A 25,197-nucleotide genomic window follows, 5' to 3' on the forward strand; every position below is an offset into this window, starting at 1 on the left:
AATAATAAACTATATACGATTATCGGATAAAATCGGTAAAACCTTAATAAAAAGATTGCTATGAACTGTTTGATACCATTTCGTCAAATTTACGAATTCAAATTTCGAATTTACGACACTGGCATATAGAAATGAATTCCCGCACACAAAAATACGTGTTAAGCACCAAAAAAGCAGCATAAATTAGCCTACAAGTAACGAAGGTACGTCGCAACTACGGTTTGGCAAAAAATTCATACGGTGATCCACACACCAGTGAAAAACAATCGTCCTATCTAGAATTCCAGGCCGGAGTATCAAGTGATACATATCCTTTTTGTTTAGAATCGGTGCTATCACAAAAAATCAACAAGGTGCAGATATACAAACTATCCAAACTTAGAATTACATAGATAATGCATAAACTTAATGGCATCGTAGTGAATTTTATGAAATCAGCACGTTAAGTGTAACAGCACACGCAAACAGGCATACACAATCAAAGTATTAACCATCATTACTTTTCAATGTAAATAAACAGGCACTGATAAACTGACACGCGAGTGTGACCACAAAAAATAGACACGTGATGAAATATCGGTGGGGTGGTACCGCATAACAATTTAAGCGTCGGGAATCTGGCCACCGTACAGTTGTAAGTATATGTGGACTATCAATCACAAGTCCTATACGCAGATTTGGTGGCGATATTAAACCATTATTTAGGAGTGAAGGGTAGGGCTGGACTGGCATTGAAAAATGAATTGAAAAATGACCATATGCTCCAAATAAAAAAATTAGTCAGCCGTAACCACTGCATTTAGGGTTGTTCAGAAATAACTTTTTTTCGGGAATTCACTGAATAAATTGTTAGGTTGCTGAAAGAAAAAAGCTGCACGCCAATTTTGGGTCGATCCCACCGGTAGATGTTAACGCACAGAGGTTTGAAAATGATCAATTCATTATTAAAACATACAAAATCAAAATTTTCAAATTTCACTGTAGACCCCGTGAAATTGTCAAGTTGTCTACAAAATCGATGTAAAACGAATTTGACGAAACTCCAACCCGTAGAAGTCAAGTTATATGCGATTTTCATTCATAATTTTGGGATTCTACAATTTCATGGGCTTGACAGTTAAATTCAAGGAGTTTTTTAACATTTGTAATAATAAATTCAAAATTTTCAAACTCCTTTGTGTACAAATCTAGCAGATAGAATCGAGCCAAATTTGGCGTGGAGCGTTTTCTAGGCAACCCATCCGGAAAAAAAGCTGATTTTGAACAGCCCTACTGCGCATTACATCAATTACTAAGATGTCACAAAATCAAGCATCAAAATATTTGATGCAAATGAAAATTTCGCACATCCGAAACGAGCATAAACTGACAATGCAGCTTGCAAAGAATAGGCTATATAGCGCATGCAGCCTACGTTGCACCGCTGAAGTTCACAAAAGACAAAAAACATACATTACCGTCATATGAGACATAGCTTGTAAATTGCAGGGGAAAATAAATAAAATAAATCAAGCTTTATTAAGTGAATGACATTGTCATTCTAGGAGTGGTATATACCTTTGAAGCAACCAACGTGAGGCACAAAGCATAGAGGCCTTTGATAGGAATAAGGCATACGCATTACAAGCAGTATTATGTGGATCAACCATTTTATCCATCTACAAACAACCACATATTTTTCAGTAAATAAGTTTTATCGAGTCTTTCTAAACATGGTGCCGAGTAATTTCTCCATCTGAGTGACTACATCACATGGAATTGATTGTGTCAGACTGGGGGTTATATATTCAGGCAGCCACCGGCAAGAACCAGAAAACCGCAGATATGATAGTCAGTCAATAGTTTTCTCCTGAATACAGCCATTTTGTTTTTACAGATCAGTAAATACGAGATACTGAGTATTGTATCAACCTTCAATGTTTCCATTATTGCATTAGGATTGATACGATTCAAATCTGCAGTCCGACACAATCTTCAAACGATTTGACACGGATAGAATAGAAAAATTTACACATTATAATAGGTCTACAACCAATAAAAAGAACAGTAACGGAAATGAATGGGAAAAGACAGGACTGTTGAATGCTCTATGAAAAATGAAGACAAAATATCAGGTTTTGTTATCAAGCGACACAGTAATGAATTTACAATAAAAACTGGAATCTTACAATAACCATATATAGGTCCAACGTTCCAAATTATTATTGCGGTGGGGAGTAGCTCATGTCCATTTTACAGATTTTGAGAAAATTAAGAATTTGTAAGTTTTCATGGCCGAAAAAAAGTGTAAATTGTACAAAAACTTGATTTTCCAAGAATTTGAAAAATGGACCTCAAAAATTGAAAAACGGATATAAGCTAAATCAACAGTGACGAAATGTGCCTCAAGAAAGATGTGGTAAATAACGCCACTGTCAGCTATCATTTCGTTTAATTCATGCAGGACCCATCGGGTCTTGTTGAAGTATATACTTGATCGAGTGGATGAATCGGAAACTTATCACTATCATTCCGAGTAACTTTTCGAGAAATCAATACATTCCGGAAACAAAGTCCTCTTGAATAGCTACATCTTATCTCTGTAATATAACGGAAACAGTGCCATAACCAAATCTTCCCTCTTCCAGGAAACAGGAGTATAACAGCACTTTGAATCTCACAAAGCATCGAAAATGTGTGGGTTGTTCAAAATCTACTTTTTTGCTCAAATCTTACCGGCTATTCGATGAAATTTTAAAAGAAATGTAAAAAACTCTAATAACTTCGCTTCTACAGGTAGGAATTTAGCCAAATATTGTGTGCAGCCTTATTTTTTGCAAACTCAACGATTTTATCAAATAGCCAGTAAAATTTGAACAAAAAACTTAGTTTTGAACAAGCCAAGCATACAATCATCTTGAACCGCATCAAACATCACATCACGCCCACATTATCCGATGGCTCAGGAAAAAATCAACACAGCTTTTAAATGATTCGCTTGGATACAACGCAGAGTAACAGACGGACAACAAATCACTTGCGCCATTGCACAGAGGGATTTTGCAACGATAGATTCCACTCTTCTGTTAAAAATTGTATGGCGCCCGCGTGATCGAAATCGCCTTTGACCTCCGCATCTCGAAATTGAGGAAACGCCGTTATTTTCTTTTCAATTTTCGGGCCATTCGCAGTTTCGACTTGCGGCAATTTGAAAGTAATCTCGTAATCGCCGTTTTTCGCCTCGTTTTCGATCTTCCACACGCTCGCTTTGACTATTTTAATAGGTTTTTTAGCTTCTTTTGTTACGTTGCTATCGGCGGCAGGAAAATACGCCGCGCCAAAAGTCATTTCCACGACATTACAAGCCTCTGATTCATTTTTACGCTTGCCAGCGCCGTTACTGACTTTTTTATAAATTTCATTACTGTCAAGATGTTCTAATATGACATTGTCGTCGAGATTGAAGGTAAAATTAAAACGCTCCGTTACCAATTCCGTATTTTCACCGATGGATTCTATCGTGCTGCCCGATAACACAGAAGACTTGTCCTCTCCTCCGCTGGCTACACAGCTTCCGATTCCGGAGTCGAACATTGGAGTCTCTGTTGGGGATTTGCAGTCCATTTTTTGAGAGTCTATCGCGATGGCTTCCTGCGTTTGTGGCTGAGCTTCGTCAGCGGATTTTTGAGCAGCTTTATTTGCCTTTTTCTTCTTCTTTTTCTTGCGCTTTGCGTTCTGGGCTTCGCCTGCCTTCTCCACCGCGGCTACGATGGCGGATATTTCTTCCTCCGCGGTCAACTGGAAATAATGGAACGTGTGAGTCAAGATATCACACTCAGATTTTCATTAAGGTATCACAGGTATCATGACTGTAGTGTTTTCAAGTCTGTCTAGGGATCAGGTATTGTGCATGGAGTGTGTTCAACTCTGTCTAGCTCTCAGATATCATGCCGGCAGTGTGTCTGGGATGTTTTAAAGTTGCATACATCATAGCAATCATGTTTTGAGTGTGCTCATGTACGTCTAACGCTCATTTATCATGTCTCAACTGTGTTAAGTTTGTCTAGCACTCAGACATCATGTCTGAAGTGAGTCTGGGGTTCTGTTCGAGTCTAACTAACGCTCACGACTCGAACACACCCCAGACGGCCAGACACGATGCTGACTTTACGTGAAAATATAATTCATGGTATAGAAACATGACCAAAATTTTTTAATCTTCCGTATTCAAGCCTGCTTCTACTGGACTTTTAAGCAACAAAAAAATACATATATTGAAATACTGAAGTGACGTGGTGGATGAAACAAGTCAATGTGTATAGTTTGGTAGCGACGACATACCGGTATTCATGGTCGAATAGCTCTTGACTTCTGGAACACTAGGCCAGGCCCGGCTAATTTTACAGCAATTTTCTCAATTCTCACCTGCACAGTTTCAGCTTTTTTCTGAATTTCTTCTATCGGCTTCTTCTTTTTCTTACTCCTGCTCCTCTTCTTTGCGCTAGATTTGTCCTCGATTTCAGCAGACACCTCGCATTTTACTTCCGGCTCCACCGTTTTCACTTCAGGCACACGTTTCTTTACAGACTTTGTCTTCTTCTCGAAAAGCGCGTCTACGTCAATAGGTTCTACTCCGTGCGAACGCAGCCAATTTATTTTCGATTCCAGACTCGGCGTCGGCAGCGAAGTGAATTTATGAGCGAGTTCTTCGATCTCTTTGAGAGTTTCCGGGTTGAAAATCTTGCCTAGCGCATCGTGACACAGACTGAAGGCGTCCGAGTCTTCTTGCCTGAAAGCCTTTGCTAACACGGAAGCGCAGAAGTTGATCTCTGGTGTTACACTATTATTGGGCATCTAGTTAGCTAGCAAAACGAAGTTTCTGCAGAAAGTATGTTGAAATGATCAGACTTGGATGACTATAGATAATTCTAGTACGGTACGGTTACGGTATAGTCTATTCACACTACGGTAACTAATTCTAATCAATTAATGTCACTATGCTCTAGTTTTAGTGCTAATTCAATTTATGGATTTCATGAAAAATGAAAATGCTACAGAAGAACTGCCAACTGTATATATATAGCGTGAAACGAGCCAAGCTTGGTGTGGTGTGCAGACATTGCAATTCTCGTGCTCATGATAATGAACACCGATATGATATTAACTGAATAAATGTTGTATTTCTTTATAATTCGGAATTAACAGACGGCGAGACGTAATGAGAAAGCATACGTCTTGTTGAGCCGGTGTAGTACGGTGACAAACGATATATCTGCAGTCTGCAGCAATGTTATGGCTCTACTTCTCGCTTCCGTACGATATTACCGGTACAGTTTAGACCAGGGGTTCTCAACCCGCGGCCCGCGGGCCGCATGCGGCCCGCAGACGATTATTTTGCGGCCCGCGACATCTTTCATGATAAACGCAATTACTTCTGACACGATATTTTTACAAATTAATTTAGATAATTAGCTCTTTTATCGCACCGTCTCTCTTTCTTTTGATTACTCATTCTTGAAAGCAGTGGTTCTCAAACTGGAGGATGCGCTCTTTTGGGGGCCTGAAAGCATCTGATGGGGGCGAAGCTGCGGTCAACTGAACAAAAAAATTTGCGCTCTGCGCAATTTATCTCCGTTTCCTAGTTATTTCTCGGTGTATAGTCAGAATTTCATATTTGAGAATTCTCTCATCAGCAGCCATAACCTTCCTTGCCATCGAACCAGCCGTTTGTGTTGTTAGCATTCTGGTTGCATTTTGTTATATGACGAGAAGGGGGCACTAAATTTTACCTATCAAAAACGGGGGCGTGTCTAAAATAGTTTGAGAACCACTGCTTTAATGTGTTCTCGTTTCTTGATATATTCTCGACTTCAGATTGGTATCGTTTTGAATCGGTATTCGACTGGACTTTAGTTCAAGAGAATTCCGCTACGTAGTAGGCCTACACTTTTAAAGAGTGTTAGACTCAGTGCGAAAGGTTGTTAAGATTGCCGACGACGTTACAGACGCATCATTCAAAATTGATTGGAATATCGCTAAACCCAAGACATCTGCTAAAAAAGGTGTTATTTCAATAAAACCTCAACGTTCTGTGCGAATATTTGCGGTTTCCGGAACTTGGTATAGCAAGGACAACATCACCCGACGAATTGCGATGATACAGTCGTCTGATTCAATCGTGACCAGACGAGAAACATCAATGTCAGTCGGTATTTTATGGCATATTCTGAAACATGTTGCCGCGTAGACTACTTAACCCAGCCTTGTACGATTCCACCGATATTGCATAACTAATTACCTGGTTGAATTTTATCAGAGTGGACGTATATGCAGAGTAAATGCAGGCTGGGCAAACGTGGGGAAGGGACTAGCAAAGATGTCAACTTGACAAAGGTGACTGCTGTAATTATTGCTGCAGGGCCCCAGGCTTGGATGGAAAGAAAAAGGGCCGATTGGTTTGCCCAGAAATGGCCCCGATCACCAGACTTCTTCACATATCACTCAGAGTTCAATGTGATAATGGCCTCCGTAACGCAAAAGTTACCGTAATTTTATAATTGCTCCCTCACGCATTGAAACAGAGAGTTTGGTTCTCTGGTGGAATGGTTTGAAGTTGAATATACAGACTTGGTATCGAACGCAAGGCACGGTCCATGAAGGGATTTCCTTCCGCCGCAAAAAGATACATAGTTTTAAAACAAGCAGCAGCTGCAATCTTACGAACGCTGTCCATTAATGCTTTAGAATGCATAAAATCGTATTACATGGCCGTATACAACTGGTAAATAGGCTACATTAGCCTAAATTTAACATTAGCCCACAAATACATGTAAATATTTTTCTGCGGCCCGCAGCGTCTTCTGCTGTTAAAATGCGGCCCGTTATACAACGGAAGTTGAGAACCCCTGGTTTAGACTGTGTCTCGATCCGAACGGTACCATGCATATGATATAGATCGAATATAGTACTGTAAACTTCATATTTACTGATGAAACCTCGCGAAACTAGCAGCAAATGGGACTCCAACACGCAATTTGGCAAATACCCAGGGAAGCAACTCCGTCAAAACCCGAAACGCCTGCGGCCTGTGCCATTCGTGCCTAACGAGACATGACGAACCACTGAACTAAAACAGAAGCCAGCTGCATCATCATCATCGTTTATTAGCAATTTTTATCAGTTCAATGCAACACAAAATACGATACAATGAAAAGATAGGAAGGTGTCGAAGCCACTTGGAGTAGTCTTTGAAATCGGAAATCCACCTTGGCCTAGGCGAGGTAAAGAGGAGGCATGCACACTGAATGAAAAGTAAAAGAAGATAATAGTTAAAAAAGCGAGCGACAAAAATGGGGTGGCATGTCATGGAAGGCGAGATCGATAGGTCAGATCGTGGACCGGTATTCTTGAGGATGGACTAGTATTTATTCAGTAGTAATTGTTTGTATTTCGACTTGAATGTGGACACTGGACGTGCTCGTCGACCGTCGGATGGCTGGAGGGATACTGTTCCACACGCCAGGACCGGCATATTCGATAGGGCGACGATCTTTTCGGTCGATCATATGATAGTTGGACAACGTGGACGCATGTGTGTTGTACTGGTGCGCTTTTGATTCCGAGTTAAAGAAGTCATTGAAATATTCGGTGCAATGACCGTAGTGGAACTGATGTGATACATAAACTTGGCGAATTCTAGTTTCCGCATATCTTCTATGTTTAGGACACCGAATCTCTTCAGCAGCGACTTGTCGGATGGACAACCAGGCCCCTTTGGGGCCCTAGCTAGGCAGGCAGCAGTCGCTCCTGCGCTTCACAAACTACTGAAACTGAAACTGAAACCAGTGGCCGCATAACGAATTCAGGGGGTCTGCAAATTGTGTTTATTTAGCTCACTGGGGTAGCCCCATATCACATAGATTTATGCACGTTGCACGATATTAAGGTATTATGCTACTGTATTCATTTTAATCGCTTGTCCTTTGTCATCTTCTATTGCTTTTCATTCAGTGTGCAATGTGCATGCACTTTCTTTACATCGCCCAAGTCCAAGTGGAGGGAGCTGATCAGACTACTCCAAGTCGTCTCGACACCTTTCTATCTTTTCATTGTATCGCAAATCTTGTGGTGTATTGATCTGCATGGTGAAGTTATTAATGAAACTGAAACGATAACTGATAAATCGTTCAATTTGGAGATTTAGAAGTGCCGCGCTACCAGCATGCCCTCATTTAGGAGGAATTGTCCTCCGAGGACACCTAAATCTCCTCCTTTTTATGCAATTCAACCTCGAGCCGGATTGATGACCTTTTTGGTATTGTATAATAGCGGGTTATTCAGGAGTCGAGAGAGATGACCTTTTTTAGTCAACACAACAAGATTTCCAGTAAATATTTCAAAATCACCTGTTTTCAATTTTGATCAACTATAACTTTATGATCTGACAAAAGTGTTCTCCTTTCCCCCCTATTCCAAAATATGGTTGCCTTAGTTTGTAGCAGGGCATTTTCTTCTTTAAATCGGTGATTTTTATATCTTTTAATGCGCGATGCAATGAATCTTGTTTTGTTGAAAATGAATATTGCCGTTTAAACACATTAAAATTTAAATATAATTCCGGTAGTCTTTGTAGCCTAAACTGGTTTTTCGCAGTTGGTCTTGAATTTTCATTTCATTGCTTAACAATGCCCTAAATTTTATGTATCTTCCCCCATGATAATATCGATAATATACTATAGTATAGACATATAAAGGATGTATTTAGACGTATGGGTAAGATTCTCAGCACACGCACAATGCTACTGTATTACCAATTTTTTATCAATTGCGTGCCATGCTGTCGCGAGAGAGCGGAATAGAATAACGATCTGCGAATGTGGCTGGTGTCCGTAGGCGTGGTCTTTGTGGTATCGCCAAAGTACATTATCGCCAAACTAGGTTCTCGAAAAACGTAACTCCAACTTACACAAACCTGATTTACCCATAACCACACCACATAACCCCAAACTGTAACTCAATCGAACTAAACCATAATAATCCAAGTTATCTGGCATCACCCGTACAGTAACGCAAGCTACCTATACCCATATTCGCGGGTCACGAACAAAAATACAAAGCTTGTATTGGGAGTTGGATTCAGATTCGGAGTTTAAAGTATACAATGTGGGAGTCAGAATTAAAAGCATGCAAGAGTAGGGCAATTTTTTTTACCTAAAAATCTATATTTTGACATTTTTTTAATTTAAAAAACTTAATTTTGACCAAATTTCGACCTAACGTATGCAAATTAGGGGTTTTCCCGCGTATGATGTTAGAATTGTACCATCATAATTTCTGGTTCGAACTGTCTGTCCTTACACAGTCCTGTTCGGCCTGAAAAAACTTTTTTGACTCAAACACAGACAAATTTTTTCATGAAAAAAATCGATTTTAACGAAATCTGCCCCCATGAAGAATTCCAGTAGTTTGGTAGAAATAATGAATATCGGTTGTACTACAGCGAAAGATACTTTCCTGCATTCTCGGGCATAGTAGAAGTGTCTATCCTTACCAAAGTATAGCTTGACGAGAATGGAAAGAGAACGTTCAACAGCAGCAGTTGTTGGCTGACCAAACCGAAGTTGTGCGTACACTGCTGGTGACACACCGTGTTGCTTCATTCTGACAAAGGTGTTCTACATCACAATTTTTCATAATGCGCTTCTTGATATAAGAGCCATGCAATGCCCACGCAGTTTGTTTGTTTGTTTTGAGGTACATGGTGTTTGTCGACTACTATGGTCATTTACACCAGGCATTTTTTCTTCGTATTTATTTTATAGCTGCCGACTTGTAGCACGACCCACTTCTAGGTCTCTTTATAAGACACCGCTTACACGGCTGGGATGGCGAGGAGGAGCCTAGATAAACCTCCAACACTTATAGAGAAATTCTGGAGTTTACCTTAGTCGGACTCGAACCCACAAGCCATTGGTGACTCGATGCAACTACGCTATCTCGCCACTACTACTACTGTTGTTTTTGGTAGCATATTCATGGCGTTTCTCGACTATACTGTGGTCATTATTTACACCAGTCGCAAGAATAAAATTATCACGGAACTGTGGTCTGTTCAACAGCCTTAGAGACGACATGACAGTCTGGGTCCTTCTGATACTCTTTAAATCATTATTCTTATCAAAGTTACAATATGGCATCATCTGTTGGGGGCTGTCAGTAAAACTGCATTGCATCTACTGCAAAAACTACAGCATCAGGTCCTACGTATCATAGCTAGAGCCCCAAAGGGACCAGGATGTGTGTCCAACAAATCACTGATCAAACGATTCGGTGTCCTAAACATAAAAGATATGCGTAAACTAAATTGCCAAGTTTAGCCTATGTATCTTCTACTGCGGCCACTGCCGCGAAAACTTAAATGACTTCTTTGCCTCGGTATCAAAAGTGCACAAGTAGGCCTACGACAGACGCACGGGCACGTCCACGTCGTCCAACTATCATATGGTGGACAAAAAAGATCATCGCTCTATCAAATATACCGGACCTGATTCGTGGAACCATAGTGTCCTATATGGTGTGGACACAAGCAAATCTCACGGCTCAGTGAGATTGGTCTACGTCACGCACTTTCCATTTGGTCAAAGGTAATTTGACGATAATTTTTGACCAGCTTGCCGAGCATTAAATTTGATAAAACGGGCATCAATCGAAAGCTACCGCGGTATTGATTGCGAAAATATAAATTTTATTCTGCTCGTGGTCGCGGAACCCCCCCAAAATAAGTCCCGAATGGTGCATTGTAATGGAGTTTGGTATTGTGACGCAAATATTGTCCACAATCCAGTCAAAATACAAACAATTTCTACTGATTCATACTAGTTAGCCCTCAACTATACCGGACCACGACCTGATATATCGATCTCGCCTTCCGACACACGTCACATTTTTTTCACGTGTCCTATTATATAATCTTCGTTTACATTTCATTCAGTGTACATGTGCAATGTGCATGCCTTCTTTTTAACATCACCTTGGCCAGTTGGGTGTCTGATTTCGAAGACAACTTCCAAGTCGTTTCGACACCTTCATATCTTTCATCGTCTCACAGTCTTGTGGTGTATTGAAATGATAAAATGATTAGCAATTGAATTGAATTGAATACCGAAAATAAATATTGTACAGTTCATAAGTAGCCATGCGCCCCCGTGTAACTGCTCAAAGTATGCGATCATTACACCAAATCTACTTTTTTTATATTACTTGAGTGTTTTTCAGATCTTTCATTTTCTATTTCCACTTGAGGTAATTTTCACGTGTCTTGGAACGCGCTACTCTACTTTATGCAATTAAATCATCTGGCCCATTATGCAAACGATGACGCGTTGCAATATTTCCGGCGCAAGCTCGAACTTTACTGGCCTTCGTTCACGATATCGTTAAAAATGATCATTCTCTATCGGCAAAAGTTAGGGAAAGTGCAAAGTATTCGCGGGCTGACTCTGAAAAGTAAATTTTATTTGTTGTTTTGTGTCTGTTTTTGTAAGTCTTGCCTCCAACTAGGGTTGCATATTAAACAAATGGTTGTTCAAAACACTTTGTATAAACATGTTTTAAAGAAAGGCCTTTAAAAAAGAAAAAAATGATTTCTAAGTTATATAATTACGCCATAATTGTGTAAATACTTTCCAAAAACATGTTGCATGAACCTACGGAGTCGTTTACCACCCGATATGAGATGGTTGGAACCCTCGAAATAATCGGTTCGACAGCTATAGTACGTTGATATTGACCGCCGACCGCAAGACGATGTAGTCCTGGTTAAAGATATTTTGGTCGGTATGTGGCAGGAGTTGGAAGCCTATATCGCTAAAGGAGCTATACTTACCCTATTTTCAATCGTATCAATCCACTATGCCATCACAATTGTATATGCACAACCCTACCTCCAAGGAAATGTAAAACATCATCAAACTCAAACGTAACAGCAGAACTCATGCTGACTGGTCGGCTGAAATGTCTTATTTTGGGTTCTGAAAATAGGGTAGGCCTATTAATATGGATCATAATTTTTCATGTCGTTTGATTGAATATGATATTCAGAATATATGGGTTCGGATTTCGGCATGATATACCAACGGAGTACATTCTATTAATCTGATTTCCCAAGATACGTAACAGGACATGGGTGGAATAGCATGTAATCAATGCGGAGCCCGGCCGTGAACAGAGAACAGCGTGCGATACAAACAGGCCTGCCAATTAATCGTGTGTTTCTAGTAAGTTACACGAACAAGCCCGCAGGACATCCGGGCTCGATACGTTACCAGCCGGTTTTTACCGAGCCCTCGCGAAGCGCGCCTCGAAATGACACTTCCACTATTCGCGAGGGGTAATCCGACACCGCGCTATCATATTCCCACATTAACAGAGATGATAGACCATTTTGCACATCGATTCGTGTGTTTTCTATTCCTAAGAAGCCGACAGCACAGTATCTTCCCAAGTCTCTGGTCCCGCCGTGTACAGTTACAACACGTCAAAGCGTCCGTTCATTTGAAGTCTTGATTTGTTGAAAGGATTGACAATATAAAAACATTCGCACAAAGCATACACGAGTCTGATTGGTTTTGTAATTAACCCGGTGGTGTCGTCATGATAAAACAACGCGTTTCAACGCGGGACACATTCGAAGACTGGGTTAAATGATGAAAAATTACTCAGTGAACATAGCATGTGGGGCTCGCACAAAACAATGCAAGGATTCTATACGAAAAGGAACAAAAGACCTCCGTTCTATTATATCGGAGTTGTGTTAATTACAATAAATCTATTACACAGCTCCATACAACTTCGCTGCCCGAAAAATTTCAACGACAATCCACGTCCCTCCCCGTCTTTTGTTAGTTCCGCGCGACACAAACTTTTCTTCTATTTTCTCCAGGCATCTCAATAATTTTACAATATTCTCGACCGCTCATTTTATAACCAGCTAGTTACATGAGAGCATAGACGCATCAAGGTTCTAAAAATCGGCTGCCGACTAGATTTTACGTTTTCTCAGGTTTATCAATAACTATATTCCGCACCGCGCGTATGTATAAGGTATCATTGCAAGTGAACTTGGGAATTATAGAGCAAGCGATATATGGACTTAACTTTGCTCTGAAACTGGAGGTGTAATACCAGGGCAGTGTATAAGCAGGATACTAGGCAGCAATCCCGTTCGTTTGTATATGAAGGTAAGAAGATATCCTCACCGGTTCTCAATTTGCAATAGAAAGAATACTTGGTTACAGTTTGATTTTTGATCGAGTTTCTACTCTTCTGCAGAGTTATGTTTCAATAAGTCAGCTAAAATTACATAGGCACGTAGTGGGGGCTTTTGGAATCCTTTTCAGAACAGGTCTGTCCGTAATGATAGTACACGGAACGGATGCCTGCGTGGGGCGAGTTCCCAAAGCATATATACTGTCTTTAGACTTGAGCAGACCACAATATTATTCTTAAAATCCAGATATTGTCTATTATATCGAGGAAACCGGTTTGGATCACGGTGGGCACGACTACAATAAATAATTAAAGAATTGGCCACCGTAAATACTGTTTTATTCAAATCCCAATTTTTTCGACGGTAATAACTCCGCTTCCACAGGTTGGAATTGAGTCAAATTTGGTGAACATCGTTTCTACAGACAACCTAACACTTTAGTGGGGTGAACAGAAAATTTTGAAAATTTTCTTCCTTATTTTTTATGTAATAAATAAAACGTTTCGTCTCCTGTAGCAATGCGGCTACTTGTTGGAATTGAACCAAATTTGGTGTGTAGGCTTAAATTAGGTAACCTAACAATTTTATCAAGTAGCCAGTACCAGGGCCGTAACAGCACTTCGTCAGGCCCCCCCCAAAACTTTGGTCTTGGGCCCCCCATAGGGTTATAGACCCAACTTCTGGGGGGCTTCGCCCCCCAGACCCCCCTCCGGCGATACACTTTTACCGATATTCATCATTTTCATTGGGAGTTTGTTTAGTGAATCAGCTTTTGACGCCTAAGCGCGCGAAGCGCGGAAAATTTCTAGAATTCATGATTTCATCGGTCAGTATGATCGGGAATTGCATAAATTGCTATCAATTTTTATCTTCTCTCTGCTCGCGTAATCAGATTTGCCGGTAGAGCTAAGTGAGGTGTGTTTGAAAAGGTAGGACCACTCAATATTAATTAAACATCTTCGGGCGTATACCCGGCAGGAACGAAACAGCACCTGGTCAGGCCCCTAAAAACGTGGGTCTTGGGCTCCCATAGGGTGATGAAACGACCCCCCCCCCCATCACGTTGTTCGCGTTTGTCACGAAATTGTCTGTACTATACTGTGAGCCAGCGCGATGCGCGAAAATTTTCGATAATTTTGTTATGTTCTTGATCTTGTTTGAACAATAACTCAATGCGACGAGGTTGCAATAAGGAATCAGTATATTTTACAGCAGTATGACTTTAAGGCAGCGACACGATCCAGAGTACAGTTAAATGAAAAGACAACGAGACAACAGAACACAGGGTATAAATACAAGCACGACACACGAGGAAATAATGATTGGCGGTAATTACTAGTCCTAAAGAAATTAGGAGATGAACAACACTGAACGTAAATGCGCGAACATAACAGTCCTCCCCTGTAAGTTAAAGGGATACCCACATTTACGTAGGTCTATAGAAATCCGGGGGTTTGCTATTCCTTAGAGGATAACGTCTACCCGACGGACGGGCAGGACTAGCTGCAGGACCTTGTGCCCTGTTCCTAACCAATGGTTGCTCAGCTTGCGACTGCGGAGGCTGAGCAACTTCCTGTGTGGCTGTATTATTATGGCCAGCTGAAATCAAGCGTGGTTGGAGTTGGTTTTTGTGCCTCCTCCAATACCCATGATCCGTTTTTATAATGTACACAACACGCCCCAGTATTTCCGTCACCACGCCAGCAACCCACTTTGGTCCGCTTCGGTAACTGCGAGCGTAAACCGAGGAACCAATCTCGAAATGAGTGACTGATTGTCCAGGCGTAACGGGTTTCGATTTATCAAAGGGCGAGCACAAACTTAGCAAATTGCGCGGCTGTCGACCATGTAAAATCTCGGCAGGCGTTTTCCAGTCTATGCCCGGGTGCGGTGCACATCGGTACGTAGCGAGAAGTGTTTGGAGCGCGAAATTGAGATCTTTTCCCCCGTCGCAATTTTTTATTAATCCAGCTTTCAAAGTCTGGACGAAACGCTCCGCTTCCCCGTTCGAGGCAGGGTGAAAAGACGGTGATACGATATGGCTGATTGCCAAATTAGAGCAAAACGTATCGAATTCATTCGATGTGAATTGCGGTCCGCCATCCGTGACGATTGTTACGGGCAAGCCTTCGATAGAGAAGACTTCCCTCAAAGCGTTGACCACACACAAGGTTGTGGTAGAACCGACATTCATTACTTTAACGAAAGGATATTTCGAATGCGCATCGACGATGACAAGAAACATCTTGTTGTTTATTGGACCTGCGAAATCCAAGTGAATTCGTTCAAAGCTTTCAGACGTTTTAGGCCATTCGCGATACTGACGATCAGGCGCTTTCATTACCTTACGGCAAGCGTCGCAACTCTTAACGAGATTTTCAATGTCGCGATTAATGGAAGGCCATGCGATGTAACGTCGAGCCATCTGCTTCATTTTCGCGATACCCCAATGTCCTTCGTGCAACAATGATAAGACTCGCGAGCGAAGTGACTGCGGAATGACTACGCGCTGAAAACCATCAATATTGAGCATGACTATGTCTTCGTGCAGAGAAAGCGAATGTTTGCGAGTCGAAAACCAAGAAAAATCGTCAATGTTCGTCTTTGGATTCCAATTACCATGAGTGACAGATAATTTTACTAGTTTCATGGTTTTGTCCTTCAGCGTCGCGTCGCGAATTTCATTGCGAGTTAACGGTAAGCCATCGAATGCCATATTAATAGCATGAACGATCTCCGCGTTTTCACGAATTTCCAGTTCGTCAAACTCAGGGTCTGGACCCTTTGGTAGGCGAGATAAACCGTCGGCGTTTCCGTGCTGATTAGTCGGTTTATAGCGAATATCGTATTGGTAAGCCATGAGCGTTAGTGCCCATCGCTGTAAGCGTTGCGCTGGAATCACGGGAATTTTCTTGTCCGGCGAGAAAATAGCTAAAAGCGGTTTGTGGTCCGTCACGAGCGTAAATTTTCTACCATACAAGAATTGACGAAATTTAGTGACTCCGTAAATGATTGACAGAGCTTCCTTCTCGATTTGAGAGTAGGATTTTTGCGAATCGGAAAGGGTTTTCGATGCGTGCGCGATCGGTCTCTCTTCGCCATTGTGCTCGATTGAGAGGACAGCGCCAATTCCGAATTGAGAAGCATCAGTTGACAAAATGAGCTGCTTGTTTACATCATAATGAGCTAACTGCGTAGCGTCGATTACGTCGTTTTTGAGAATGCGAAAAGCTGCGTCACAGTCCGTATTCCAAATGAATTTCGCGTCTTTTTGAAGAAGACGGTACAAGGCAGCGGCTTTATTCGTAAAATTAGGAATAAACGCGCGATAATAATTGACTTTGCCCAGGAATGCCTGTAGCTGGCGAACATCCTGAGGTTTAGGCAACTGTTTGATTGCTTCAACGGATTTGTGAGACGGGCGTTTGCCGTCCTTGTCGATTATGTGACCAAGGTACTCGATACTACTTTTGAAAAATTCACATTTCGCGAAGTTGACGGTGAAACCGTACTCGGTGAGGCGCTCAAATAGTAGCGATAAGTTGCGAAAATGATCGCGTTCATCAATGCCAGTAACGATTATGTCATCGATAAAACTAGCAACACCGGGTAAGCCGGCGATCATGGCATCAATACAGCGTTGAAAATTTGCGGGACTAGATGCGACTCCGAAACACATGCGTCGATAACGGAATAGACCGAATTGCGTGTTGATGACACACAAATTCTTCGCATCATCATCTAATTCTAGCTGAAAATAAGCATCGGCAAGATCAATTTTCGTGAAAATACAACCACCCTGTAACTTGTGAAGGATTTCATCCAAGGAGGGCAGGGGATGTTGATCTATCTGAATTTGTTGATTCAATGCTTTGAAGTCACCACAAATGCGTACTGATCCATTAGACTTAGTGACGGCAACAATTGGTGCTGCCCAATCACTGTAATTGATTGGTTCGAGAATACCTTGATTGACTAATCTATCCAATTCGGTTTGAACAGCGATTTGCCTTGCGAAAGGCAAAGGGCGTGGCTTGTTAAATACGGGCTTGGCATTAGGTTTCAAGTGAATTGTCACCTTTGTCTTGGTGCATCGTCCTAATACATTAGAGAAAACGGAGGGAAATTTGGACTGAAAAGATACCAATTTGTCGTTCGAATCAGAAATGTCAATAGTATTACATGATTGCGATTTGACCATCTGCGAGGAAATTGCATCCAAAGCAGACGTCCCCTTAGCGGTCATGGAGAAAGCATCGCTCCAATCGAGACCAAAAATGTTTTGCCCACGGTGTTCGTCGAGAACTACCAATTTTAAGCCAACTCGAACTTCAGAACCCACCTGCACGGTTACAGAGCAAATACCTTTCACTTTCAGTGGCTTGTCGCCATACGCTACGAAAGAGCAATGGTATGCTGAGAGTTTCGGAGAGCCCAAAGTTTTGTACCCAGTCAATCCCACCATGGCGGAGGGTGCACCAGTGTCCCACTGTGTCGGCAACGGAATGCCGTTGATGCTGGAGTTGATCCAGAGCTGGTTTCCTACACGTCGATATAGTTGATCGATGTCGAAGGAGAAGAGTGGCACTGAGCAGAAATTGACGGATGTGACCTGTTGCATGATACTAGGTTTGGTAGACATGCAAACAGGTTTGATATGACCTTTACGACCACATTTCTGACATACTGAATGTCGATATTGACAGTCTTTTCTCTGGTGATCGATGAAACAGCGGCTGCAGGATTTCAGTCTTTCCGGGAAGTTGCCTTGGATGGATTTGGAAGGTTTTTTCCCCTTCTGATAGCTTCCAGTCATTTTGTTGACGATGGAAGTATCTTTACCGCTACTCTCGCCCTGGATAACCCTATCAGTTTCCAGCGTTCTCACGTGTGTTGCGGCTACTTTGAGAACGTCGTCGAGGGATGGATTGGTTTGTGTTAGACAATGCCGTCTCACATCCGCGTGCGGCGTTTCTTTAATGATGAGATCGCGCATTAGCTCATCAACGTAGCTCTGATCACAGCCTTCTCTTGAGCATGTGAAGTTGCAATCCTTGGAGATTCCGCGTAGAGTAGCGATCCAATCGGCGTACGATTGTCCCGGTTGCATTTTGCAATTGTAAAATTCGTACCTGGCTGCTTGCACATGAATGGAGTCCTTGAAGTGTGTAGACAACTTCTCGGTCAACGCGTCGAAGGTTTGCGCACTGACATCAGCAGCACCAAACAAATTACGTAGGAGCGAGTACGTTTCAGGTCCAACCCATGAGAGTAGACACGCTCTTTTCTTCTCCATGTTGGAAATGCCGTAAATTGCTAGGTGATGGTTGAATCGTTGCAGATACTGGTCCCATTTCTCCTTCGATTTTACAAACGAATCAAACTTGGGAGCGGTAGCTTCAGATGTTGACGTACCGGGACTCAACCTCTGCGCTAATTGCGCCATTTCTTCTTTATGCTGTGCTTTTTGCTGTTCCATCGTTTCATGTAGACTCGCCATCATTGCCTGCTGCTTTTCGAGCAGCTTCAGTATACCTTCTTCCATGCTTTATCTTCGTCGCAGAAATAACTATGAATCCGACTTCTGACACCAATTGTTATGTTCTTGATCTTGTTTGAACAATAACTCAATGCGACGAGGTTGCAATAAGGAATCAGTATATTTTACAGCAGTATGACTTTAAGGCAGCGACACGATCCAGAGTACAGTTAAATGAAAAGACAACGAGACAACAGAACACAGGGTATAAATACAAGCACGACACACGAGGAAATAATGATTGGCGGTAATTACTAGTCCTAAAGAAATTAGGAGATGAACAACACTGAACGTAAATGCGCGAACATAACAAATTTATGATGAAATCGATCAATCAGATCGGCGATTGCATATATATTATGCTATCAATTTATTGTCCTCTCTACTCACGTAATTAGATTTACCGGTAGAGCTGAGTGAAGTGTCTTGAAAACGGGAGGGCCCGTAAATAATCATTAAACATCTTCGTGCTGGCGGACACGTTGATATGACTTCGTCACATGATGTTATTTCGTGACTTCAAGTCTGCTATATCAAAAAATATAGAATCGTCCAAATGTAGGCTTCTAGACTAAGAGACGCACACGATTTCAAATTGGTATTTCTTCACTGGCATAAAATTTTTCCCAACGGGATGGTATTTGTCTTGTGGGGTTCAGATTGCAAAGACAGGAACATTCGGCGCCAGTCATTTAGGCGCCTATGGAGAATTAAACCTATATGTATTTTGTAGGGATGGTGTGAACACGAACGTGAACCTCATGACGTCAGGTGACGTCATATTGCTAATTCCAAACTTACATTTCAGTGATGTGATAGCCTATAATAATGTGAACGTCGACAAACGTCGTCAAGTGTGTCAACTGCGGCAATCAAATCTTATAATAATCCCATAAAATCAATATCTTCCATCGCTTTGCCAACGAGGACTTGCAAGGGAATATAAGCTTACGACTTAACGGCCTAGGCCAGACCAGACAATGCATTCGGCGTCTGAGTATTGCTACATTGATATTGCGCAGAGCGTAAAACGGGTTTCCATACCTAATACCGATATTGCCCCATTAAAAAGTTATATAGCAGTAGCCAACACCCCAATCGCGACGATTTGTTTTTTATGATGCAATAAACACATGAAATCAAGATTGACCCCGTACGGCAGCTAGATTTCTATTACCAGACAACGATATCAGTTTCATTGATTGGCTGAATAAGCATCATTCGCTAAGTTAGGGATATCCCTGGCTAAGTTGAGTACCTACGTATAGCGTATTTCCCTCTTGATCTTGTGTATTTGCGGGCCAAGCTCACATCACAGAGTCACTAAATATTCACAAACGTAAAGCTGGATATTTCGAGCAAACATTTGTAACCAAGCATGTAGAATTTTTGAGATTTTCAAGGTGCATGGTCATTCAGTGTTGATTTGTTTTTATGCTGCCAGCGCCACGCATAGAGTGGCTCGCAGTTGACATGCAATAAATTTCAACCAAAGATGTTATAATGAAGTGAAAATTGTAATATATGAAAAAGGTTCGCACTGCAGAACCTACCAAGGTTCGTTTGTGAACGTGAACCCCTAAATTTCGAAGGTTCACACACAGAACGCGAACGTGAACCTCACCTTCATACCATCCCTAGTATTTTGTATATATAACGAAGTCTTCGGTCTGCATAAGGGCATAGACCTTTTTGGTCAAGCTTTTCTCGCTGCCGATCGTTCTGGCACACCTCTTGGAGTCGCATGTTATATGGCCTAAAACTTGATTGTATGTCTTGGTGGGTCGGGGCGCGGTAATGGTCCAATACCCAATAATATAGATAAATGGCTACCTGAATTCGCGCGCAGCGCGAAAAAATTTTGAAAAAACTGCATAAAATTTCAAAAGATACTCTATGATTTATGCTAATTCAGGAAATAATTTTGGGCCCCCTTCGAGCTCGGGCCCCCCCCAATTGGGGGGTTTGGGGTGCGGCAGTTACGGTGCTGGCCAGTACAATTGAACACCCCTCCGACATACATGATAAAACATTCAAGATTGAGCACAGAAAGCAAACCAAAAAATGCGTACGAGCCCAGACACATTTGTAATTTCAATAATAGAAACATATAACTGCTTTTTATTTGGTGGTTAGCCTAATGTAGGGATCGCATCAAATCAAGTGGGCGACATTGCAACATCAGTAGTGCTTTTCAAATATATAGATTTGCGTTGCATGCCCTTCATTCATTCATTCGTTTATAAGTATTTTTATCAATTCAAAATGCCGCAAGATTGCGACGAAATGAATACGCAGGAAGAAGTCGAATCCACCTGTAGTATGGTCTTTCAATCAGACACCTACCTTGGACATTTCACCCGCGAAAGCGGTGTCTTACAAAAAGTCTATAAGTGGGCCGTGCTACAAGTCGGCAGATACGCAATTAAAAATAAGGAATATCGGCCTGGTGTAAATGACCATAGTAGTCGACGAACGCCATGAATACCACAAACAACAACAACAGCACCCACCTTGAGCTAGTACATGTAAACAGAGGTAGGAACATAAAACGGACAAGCTATGAAATGAAGTGACATATTTGTCTGTATATTATTTGTGTATAAACGATACATATTATACTAGGTCAGATCGTGGTCCGGTGTAACCTCGTGCGGTGACTGTGTAAGTGAGTGGTGAGTGTGTGAGTTCGTTAACAGATAACGGTGGGAAATGTTATGTCTGAAAGATGTAATTATGTACGATGTACCTCTACAGGTGATCGAGGTCTAGCAGTAAACGGAGCGTCATCGTCGTATCTCGTATGTAAAGACACATCTTATACTGAAGCTTGGGCTACACGGGTGTCGCATTCTTACCCCCGGTATTCCAAGCAGCGAATTAGCGAAATTACGGTAGTTTTCCCCAATTAAATCCAGAATAATCACAGCAAATCGTATTGTAAAGTCGACGATACGCCCGATAAGGATCATAATTGTCGCGAACGCCACACAAATGTCATGGGAAAGTACAACATCACGCCGTGATCATTCCAGGCCTCAGCAGCCTGGAAGTTCCTACCATGAATTATTCCTGTTAGATCAATAGGCTGATCATCATCATGTAGCCTACTCCATTGTTCAAACACACATATATGTGCAATACCGTTGTTCAAAAATAACTTTTCCCAAGATTTTTGCGGCTATTAGCAAAAACTGTTCGGTTGGCTAAATCAACATTTCACACCAAATTTGACTCAGTTTCGACTACGAGGGGAGCTATCAGAGATGAAAAATTTTGAATTTATTACACAAATATTGAATATTTTTTCAAATTTTACTGTTTGTTTACCCAACGGAATTGTGAAGTAGTGTAATAAAACGATACACAGCAAATTTGACTCAATTCCGACCGGTAGAAGTAATTGGAGTTGAAAATCGTGGATGCGGGTAATCCAAGAATCATTAATGAAAAACTGGAATAACTTCACTTCTACGGAATGGAATTGTATCAAATTTGTTTTACATAGTTTTTGTTGACAACTCAACAATTTCATGGGGTAGCCAGTAATATTTGCAATTCTTTTCATAATAAATTGAATATTTTCCATCTTTAATTGGATTTGAGTCAAATTTGGTGTGCAACGTTTTTTTTTAGCCAACCTAACAATTTTAGCTAATAGCCGCTAAAATAGGAATTAAATTTTTATTTTTGAACAACACTAACGTGCAATTGTAATACAAGGACATATTAGCATATGAACAATCATGATCTCTCAAATGGTGCCGTGTTGCTCCAGGTCCGGTTGAAATGCGCGAATACCCCTCCGAACAAGTTGAAGTTATCACCGGAAACCCGAACATGATGAACGCCACACTCACGCCGTCACCGCAAGCAATGAGCATGATGCACCCGAACGCCACCTCAAGCCCAATGGGTAAGTGTCCAATAGCAGTATCCTTCTAGTTCTACACGTCTATAGACAAATCAATCGGAGTGTAGAGTATGGCATGGCGTATATCGATTTCTATCTGTATAGTGCGAAACTAGCCAATCTTGCTGCACAAACATTTTCCGTTTTCATGTTTACGAAAATTCTAATCCTAATCTAATTTGACCAAAACTGATGTGCAGCTATAATTCCCATTCTAATCTAGTTTAGAAAAGATGGACATTTTCTAGTTGTCCAAGTCAGACCTATATGGCACGAATTCACTAGCCCACACTTCGTCTGTATTGATCATTCGTTTGAGGCTATTTTCCGTGTATAGACGAGTTCAAGTTGCCAGCGTTTATCAACATCACGGATTTGGCACACGTCATTTCATTACCTTTTGTACATCTCGTCGATCGGACAAATACCCGAAATCGCTTCCATGCGCTCAAACCTCGACTCGTGTGTAGATAAGTGGAGAAATCCGAGATCGGCTGTTCTGTCACCGACAGCAATTGTGTCGCATAAATGTGGTGTCAAGTTTCAACTTACAAGGGCGAGTTTACATCGGGTCGTTTCTCAGCGTGAGTTGCGCGAATACACATCACAATCACACCAACCATGAACTTGACAGTGTCTGTAAATGCCAATGTACCATCGTTTTCAGATAATTCACAAACATGATAGTGACATGCAAATCAGTTCGTATAAAGTTGTAGACTATATTGCAGGGGTTCTTGAAGCTTGGGTCGCGAGACACGTATAGTAATTACCACAATATGGCTTGATAGTGAAATTTACCGACCTTTGTAAACTGTGTTACACAATTGGTATGAATTCAAGATAAGATATATCTGACATCTGTTTCATCGGAAAACACCGTCGGAGACCATTGTGATGCTTTAGTGTAGGGATGTGCAGCAAGCGGGTGCGGGACTACGGGACACATGCCAACAACGCCTTCTGCGTCGGAACACATGATGACATGAAATTTCGGCCAACATACGGATATGAAAAGTGCGGTGCCAACAAGATCTGCGATGATAAAACCTTGGCCAAAAATGACCGCCGCCAGTTGGCCAAAACCTTGGATATTGATATGCCCGGTCGTCGAAATGGCCTGTACCGGCACAGTTCCGTTCTTGCACGCAGCATACAATACAGCAATTGAATTGCGAACCGCAGTGGAAAATAATGCACCCTAATTTGGAATAGCGTGCTACAGAAATGTTTCATGGAGTGCGTTGCGTACCACCGTCGTCTGCTCGATAGGTATTTCATACAAGCCCGTCAAAACTTACCATGCTAATATTAAAAATGCATTCTTTTTGATGTGAGGCTTGGGTCGCGAAATACCACTAAACTCAGATTCGGGTCGCGGCCTAAAAAGCTTCAGAACCACTGCTATATAGCTATATAGTGCAAATCCTTGTAATATCGGTAGATGGTAGTTTAAACCGGACATTATATTATTTTCTCGCATCCAGTGAACACCCATTCTCCGGAGCCAACTCAGGCGATCATGACGACAGTAATCACAAGATCAATACCGGGACGAATGGCAGAGGACAGCACAGAGTCAGGTAACATGCGATAAACGGACCAACCTCTTTCTCCTAATCGTATTGTGATTTCGGCCAATATTCACCTTGAACGTGAATCATCTGTAAACGATTCGTGAGATGCGAGCGCTCCTCTTTCGTTTGTGTGTGCTTCGATATTTATCCGCGATCAATATATGATATTATTTCATATCTATATCGAATACAATAATTCACTAACCAATATCAGTTAACAAACTAATAGTATGGTAAAAATATGTTAAGCTGAATCGTGGTGTCTCAATCTTGTCCTACATTATTGAACATTCCATGGTGCTGCAGAGTGCTCATCGTGACAGCTTCGTTTATCTACAAATTTGTTGACATGATATATTTATTATTATTTATTGATATATTGATATTTATTGATATATTGATATATTTATCTAACAGTAATCACATGACAACCGAAACCATTTTGGTAAATATCAGAAGGTTAAGTAATTCTGTTGAACTATGTTTTGTTTAACTATGATGGTGAATGTATAGGATACCTTTGTGTAGCTGACACGGCCGCACGCGCGCGAGTGCAGTTATGTGATGGTTGGCTATGGCTGTGCTCTTAGTGACTTTTTCGCGTTATTACGCTACGACTTCACTTCCTAATTGCATCTAAGGAAATCACCCGTCAATCACGAAGATCCGGGTATTCACGAGTGAATGGTGAGCGAAAAAGGAAGTTTTCGTTAACACAAAATTTCTCAGGAAAACCTTTGTGCGTTAACGCCACAATGGTGAAACGCATAGAGTGGGTCACGAGAATTAGCCTGTTTGTCCAACATATGTTTAGTCTTTAGCGTAGAAATCATCAATGGAAAGTTTTATGTCATTATACAATTACGTTAATGAAACAGCCTACCCCAATTACCTTCGGGTTGTCGGTCTACGTTAGAGGAGC

The 25,197-nt window shown here is 41.4% G+C and overlaps 2 protein-coding genes across 2 annotated transcripts in view; one reads left to right on the forward strand and one right to left on the reverse strand.

The window, feature by feature from the left end:
• Nucleotides 1-42: 42 nt before the first annotated feature.
• On the reverse strand, nucleotides 43-5,311 carry LOC145447903 (uncharacterized). The gene is made up of 2 exons (XM_080326173.1): nucleotides 4,405-5,311; nucleotides 43-3,777 (listed from the first exon to the last, which is right to left on the reverse strand). Exons 1-2 carry the CDS (start codon nucleotides 4,831-4,833, stop codon nucleotides 3,013-3,015), a joined length of 1,194 nt encoding a protein of 397 aa, XP_080182299.1. The 5' UTR covers nucleotides 4,834-5,311; the 3' UTR covers nucleotides 43-3,012.
• Nucleotides 5,312-12,941: 7,630 nt separating this feature from the next.
• Nucleotides 12,942-25,197, forward strand: part of LOC145448795 (protein phosphatase EYA2-like) — a 68,376-nt gene continuing 56,120 nt past the window's right edge. Inside the window, exons 1-3 of the mRNA XM_080327245.1 lie at nucleotides 12,942-13,217; nucleotides 22,564-22,701; nucleotides 24,186-24,281. Of these exons, the coding sequence (XP_080183371.1) occupies nucleotides 22,575-22,701; nucleotides 24,186-24,281 (223 nt within the window). The 5' untranslated portion in view covers nucleotides 12,942-13,217; nucleotides 22,564-22,574. The remainder of the gene's footprint in view (nucleotides 13,218-22,563; nucleotides 22,702-24,185; nucleotides 24,282-25,197) is intronic.

Source organism: Botryllus schlosseri, chromosome 10 (assembly GCF_051294905.1).
Source record: "Botryllus schlosseri isolate E-star chromosome 10, Bs_hap1, whole genome shotgun sequence".
Classification (NCBI taxonomy): domain Eukaryota; kingdom Metazoa; phylum Chordata; class Ascidiacea; order Stolidobranchia; family Styelidae; genus Botryllus; species Botryllus schlosseri.

Bases quoted from the DNA above. Each gene is read 5' to 3' on its own strand.
- LOC145447903 (XM_080326173.1), bottom strand. From the start codon at position 4,833: ATGCCCAATAATAGTGTAACACCAGAGATCAACTTCTGCGCTTCCGTG. The intron at 3,778-4,404 runs GTGAGAATTGAG...CATTATTTCCAG, and splicing joins AAAAAGCTGAAACTGTGCAG to TTGACCGCGGAGGAAGAAAT.